The 6,350-nt window shown below is 41.6% G+C and overlaps 1 protein-coding gene across 1 annotated transcript in view; it reads right to left on the bottom strand.

The window, feature by feature from the left end:
* Window positions 1-734: 734 nt before the first annotated feature.
* scara5 (scavenger receptor class A, member 5 (putative)) overlaps window positions 735-6,350 on the bottom strand; it is a 175,039-nt gene continuing 169,423 nt past the window's right edge. The window contains exon 10 of the mRNA XM_085997380.1: window positions 735-6,006. Coding sequence (XP_085853506.1) covers window positions 5,870-6,006 — 137 coding nt within the window. The 3' untranslated portion in view covers window positions 735-5,869. The remainder of the gene's footprint in view (window positions 6,007-6,350) is intronic.

Genomic DNA, 6,350 nt, shown 5'->3' with positions numbered 1-6,350 from the left:
TAGAGAAACGGCAAAATATTTACAGCACCATGATCAGTTGCATTGTTTGCCAGATTAGAGACTGGGACGAGATACCCCCACCCTCCCCTCCCCTGAGAATAATACTGTGCTGGCACTGTAGTTCACTGGGGAAAATGATATCTAACATTTTAGCTGTGATTGAATCACCAATGATCAGGAATTTAAACACATGGACAGCATTTCAAAGAGCTCTTACTGTGTCTACAATGTGGTATTGACTATCCAGGTGGCTTTGCAGTCAGTTCTGACAGATCTTGGGAGAGATTCAAGTCAAAAAATGACAGAACTTACAGATGTTCATTGAACTCTCAAGCAGAATTGAAAGCTGCCTATAGCAGCTACAGGGCATTGTAGATGGTAACTTGGGTCATGACTGCATGGACTTTGGTCTCAATCAGTCATGATATTGGAGAGTCCAGGTCCTATATCCATTCAACTTACCTTTGACATTGATCTTTATAAAATGGGCTAGCTGCCTGTGGAGGCACAGCAAACACCAGCAGCTCACCCAAGTAATGTTAATGAGGCCCAAGGTCCAATTTCAGCCCGACCACGCACTCCATGTGTGACGCTCATTTCAGGCCTGGAAACTGGCCTAAGAGAATGTCCACCCCTTTGTGGTTTTTTTTAAATTCATTTATTATTTTGTGTTTACCCTGCAGCTTCCTGCAATTATCTTATTTTTACATTAAAAGAAACAGAGGACCCTCAAAATGATTATCAAATTTTATTTTGCATTACCTGAGGTAAGTTTTCAAGCAAATTCTTAATCTGTGCATTATGGTTGGAAACAGTTACAGACAGTGATACACAGGGACAGCAGAGTGCTTAGTTGTTTTAGCTCTCCAGAAGTGAAAACTGACTGAAGTATGAAAAAGGCATCAGAAATTTTTTGTCTTATAATACTCCTGTGAAGCGCCTTGGGATATTTTACTATGTTAAAGGCGCTATATAAATATAAATTGTTGTTGAAATGGAAATTGATCAAAATCTTCACAATTAAACAAGTGTGATCTTCATATAAAAATTAATTTGTGTCATAAAAGGACCCTGCTAATGGGGCATTTTCTTTTAAAACTCTTCCAAGTTCTAAAGGTTGATAACAGGCTGGCACTTTCATCACTATTATTACTGAATTGTTCAGAGTGCTATTGTAAAAGATTTATAATAAATCCCTACCATATCTCCCAAGACAAGACAGAGGAGGCATTTTTTATCGAAGTGTCAATCAGTTCTATTCTAGTTTGCATTGCTTTAAGACCTGCCAGAATCCCAAGTGTTAATAACATGCAATTTTTGCATGTAACCTTATTTGCATATATATTCACAATTGTAGGTGACAGAAATTGCGTGCAAGTCAAATTTAAAGGGATGGGGACAATTAAAGGGGAGCGGATAAAAGGAGGGGGACAAAATTAGCTTCTGGATTGCATTAAAAGGCATCTCAACCCATCAGCAAATTTTGCCATTGCTGATTAAGAAGTGGCAGGCAAGAATGAAGGGAAAGAGACCTGTAGGTACAGACATGTGACTACAGATAACTGATAGTGCGGCGTAGCACTTGGCCTCTTTGATGGCTGCTGAAGTCGAGGTGGTGCTGCTGTGAGGTGGGTTTGCATCTATGCCGCACCACAGCACTATCCCATAGCTCAGCACTGCAGTCAAAGTGCAGTCAAGTTTCAGACCACAGCTGACCGTTACTGAACCTGCACATGTGCAAGCTCTACGCTGAATGGCAGCTGCCGGTGTCCTTGTAGCAGATGACAGAACTTCTCTGCTGATCCAGACTCTGAGAAGGCAAGTTATCACAGTCATTCCCTGGTGGGTTTCCCAGGGGCCGTAGAACTGATTAGTGACATTTTGACAGGTGCTGGCACTTGATAACTCTGGTGTACTTTATTTCATACAATACCATGTAAAGCATGACAAGCTGTGACTGGGAAGCATCTGAAAAAGCTTCCAGCAGAACGGTTAGACAGGCCACATCTTAGTGTGATGACACCAGGTGGTCGCTGCCACAGCCATCATTGGGAACAAGAGTCTCCACCAACAAGGCCTGCCAATGTAAGGTTTGCTACCTCTTTCTCTGCCAATGTTGGAGTGCTGGTACAGGTGCAGGCAGCAGGGCCCAGAGAACATCTTGAGCAGCCTGACCTGCCTGTCATCATTCCACTGATCCCCTTTTCCTCCGAACATATCATCTCAAATGATTCTTGGTGTCAAACCCTCTGGTGCCAATAAAGGGAGCTCAAGGCAAAATCAATAAATAACTGTACCTGGTACTAAGGCTCATGAAAGGATAACTGCCAGCTAGAAACAAACCCTCTCCCCAAAAAATACAAAAAGGCTTTGTAAAAGGCCTAATGCACTTGCCCTCAATATGTGAGGGCATTTTAAAGGCCCTACTGCCCGCAGTCCGCCGGCGGCATGCAAATGAGGACTGGGCCTTAAAATAGCCTCACGCTGGCAACAATGGGCGGGTGGCACAACTGTTCCACTGACTTCATGCCTGTTTCGGGCAGAGGTCAAAGATTGCTTCCACTAAAAGGCAATCCTGATGATGTGTCTCAAATACAGCCTCTAAACAATTCTAGTACTAACTTTTAAATTTCCCACTTTGCAGGCAGTTTAAAAATGTAGCTTTAAGATCTAATAATTGGAAAGGAGTCTATTTATTGTCCTATGTGCAATATCCAATATTGGGTTAACTCAAACTGAAGCGAAGTTGGTGCAGTGATCCTACATATAGATAACTAGGTTGTCGAGTTTGGACACCTTTGATCCATTCGACCATGTCACATTAGATTGTTGACCATACATTTTGGACTGATAATATATGGATAGTTCTAACACTGGTTTGAATATTACAAAAAAAAATATTATTCAACCACTTATACAGAGAATTTATTGAAGTGCACTATCTTATTTTAAACTACTAGCTGACCTTCTCTGGCATTGCTCATGGATAGTCTGGTATTTACAGCACTGTTATAATGTTTAGGTGTTGGGTGATAAAGGTCTTTAATTGATAGTGCTATTGTAAACGATTTATAATACATCCCCAATATACTCCCACGGCAAGAACGAATCTATAAGGGAGAGATAATAGCACTTGATGTTAAAGAATCTTGGCCTGGACATTGGATCATGTCAGAATTGAGGCACACTGCAATCGCATAATGAGGCCAGCGGCAGAACCATGGAAAACTAGTCCACCAGTCTCATTAGGATACTAGCGATGAGCTGCAGGCACCAGTCACAGCCCCTGAGGCAGATCGCCGATCACAGGGGTGAGCGAGATCAGCCAGCTGGGACACTGGCCACAGGCCTAAGGTGAATCCAGGAGGGTGGGGAGGCAATCATGAGGGGGAGAGCTGACAGTGGCCCACAGTTTTAATTTGGAGCTGGGTGGAGGACTTTTCTAGAAAGTAGAAAACAGCCAAACACCTATTGCATCTGGTCTGAAATCTTTAGGCAGCTACTGTGGTTTGCACAGATAACCCACGATGCAGCACCTCCCAAACTCTCAACCTCCACCACCGAGAAGGACAAGGGCAGCAGGTGCATGGGAACTCCGTCACCTCTGAGTTCACCTGCAAGGCACATACCATCCTGACTTGGACATATATCACTGTTCCTTCAGTGTCACTGGATCAAAATCCTGGAACTCCCTACCTAACAACAATGTGGGAGTACATTCACCACACGGACTGCATTGGTTCAAAAAACAGGCCCACCACCACCTTCTTAAGGGAAACTAATGATGGGCAACAAATGAAGGCATTGTCAGTGACAGTCACATCCCAGAATCATTTTTTAAGGAAAGGGTAGCTCAGGGTGTCTAACCCACCAGTTTTTTTATTTTTACCTCCCTCCTTCCAGAAAAAAAAATCACTTGACAATTACTGCAATTGACAAGATATTATTAGCAAAAATGAAAGCACACAGAATTGGAAGCAACGTTGCGGCATGGGTGGGAAATTGGTTGGGAGCTAGGAGACAGAGTAGGAATAAAGGGTACATACTCTGATTGGCTGGATATGAGAAGCAGTGTGCCCCAAAGATCTGTACTGGGGCCTCAGCTTTTCACCATGATGAAGTTATAGAGAGCTGAATATCAATGTTTGTAGTTGACACTAATTTGGGAGGCACAGTAAGTCTTGTAGATGGGAGCAGGAAGTTAAAAAGGGACATAGACAGATTAAGTGAATGGGCAGATCTGTGGCAAATGGAGTTCAATGTGGGGAAGTGTGAAGTCATCCACTTTGTATCCAAGAAAGACAAATGACAGTATTTTCTAATTGGCGATAAACTAGGAACTGCAGAGGAACAAAGAGATTTAGGTGCCCATGTACACAAATCACTAAAAGCTAGTGGACAGATACAAAAAAAATCAAAAAGTCTAATAGAATGTTAGCCTTTATCTCAAGGGAGCTGAAGTACAAAGTGGAGGAAGGTATGCTTCAGTTGTATAGAGCCTTAGTTAGACCCTATCTGGAGCATTGCATTCAGATGAGGAAAGACGGGAGGAGGCTCGAGTGGAGCATAAACGCCGGCATGGACTGGTTGGGCTGAATGGCCTGTTTCTGTACTGTATGTCCTATGTAATCCTACGTATGTAGTTCTGGGCAGGAAGAATATATTGTCCTTAGAAAAGGTACAGCAAAGATACCATAGCTGAAAGGGTTAAATTATGAGGACAGGTTGAAGAAACTTGGCTTGTATTCCCTTGAGTTTTGAAGGTTGAGGGGAGATCTAATCAAGGTGTATAAAAGGATTTGATAGGGTAGATAAAGAGAAACTATTTCCTCTGGTGGGGGGCAATCCAGAACAGGAGGGCACAATTTTAAAATTAAGGCCAGACCATTCAGGAGTGAAATCAGGAAGAACTTCTTCACACTGAGGGTACTAGAAATCTGGAACTCTTTCCCCCAAAAGGCTGTGGATGTTGGGTCAATTAAAGCTTTCAAGTTTGAGATCATTAGATTTTTGTTAGGTAACAAGGGATATGGAGTAAAGGCTGGTAATTGGGGTTGAGGTGCAGATCAGCCATGATCTAATTGGAACAGACACGAAGGGCCGTATGGCCTACTCCTGCTCCTAATTCTAATGTTCTTCTGTTCTAATTGAATGGGGGAACAGGCTCAAGGGACTGAATGGCCTACTGCTATTCCTATATTCTTATGTTCTAATAGCTGAGATTAGGAACTTGCCATGTGAGAAGCCATGGGCACAACTTGCTTCATCCCATTGCTACAAGGTGTGTTGGAGGATCAGGATAATGCACCACTGCACAGCTAAATGTGGCTAATCCTTAAAACTGTGCCATCGTGTTCTGGGTAAGAACAAAATCACTTCATCAAACATGTTCGTGAATGGACCAACTCTTATTTTAAGAAGCATCTGGAAAAATAAATATTGATACGGCAAATTAGTGAATACAGATTTTGTTTGGATATATGGAACACCAATCTACCCCAGATCGTCCCAGCATAAACATTGTAATGCAACACCAGCATAATAGTAGGAACAAATGACAGTAGTAAAATTGCTTGTATTGCTGCTTTTCAACATTCGTGCCTGCAACATGCACAATAAAATCAGGGCCCATATTCTTCAGTGCATAAAATGGTGGTTATCAAATGATAGTCATCTTTTTTCATACATAATACTTTTTGAATATAATTGTTTTCCACAGATGTTGTGGCATAAAATGATAAAATTATGGAAAATAGAGAATAGGTTTACTTTTGATAAGGTTTTAACAATAGAAAATAAATCAAAGCAGAAACAAGTACCATTTAAAATAAATGATGCCCATTAAATGATTAAAGGTTCCCTTTTTTAATCAGTCAATCTTGCAGATAACTCCTGCATCTTCCGCATGCCCACAGTTAGTCTTCCCCCATCCTGAGAAGTTGCATTGAAGAATTGTGTCCTCTGCTCCTGTACAGGCAACATCATCCATCCAGATATGGCCAGTACCTGCAAACAAGCAATTCCTTTTAGCAGGCATGTAGAATTTCTTTAAAAAATGCTTTAAGTAAATGTTGTCTTTGCAGACATAAAAGTAAATCAAAAAAGATTAATTCACTACCCGATACCTTAGGGTGAATATCTTTGAAGGTGAAACCATATCTTCCAAATTTGTCTTAAATTTAATGCCTGTGTTCCAGGCTGTTGTTTGCTGATCTTCCCACAATATTTAATGCTAGTGTTCCTGATTCGAAGTGCTGATAGCATCTGGGAACAGTAAGCATAACTTTGTGTGCCAGAGTTAAGCCACTAGCATATTTGTCTAGAACAACATCAGCACTGAATTGAATTAG

Source organism: Somniosus microcephalus, chromosome 9 (genome assembly GCF_052327205.1).
Source record: "Somniosus microcephalus isolate GS21.2 chromosome 9, FLI_Smic_1.0, whole genome shotgun sequence".
In the NCBI taxonomy this organism is placed as follows: domain Eukaryota; kingdom Metazoa; phylum Chordata; class Chondrichthyes; order Squaliformes; family Somniosidae; genus Somniosus; species Somniosus microcephalus.
This window is presented reverse-complemented; position numbering and strand designations above follow the sequence as displayed.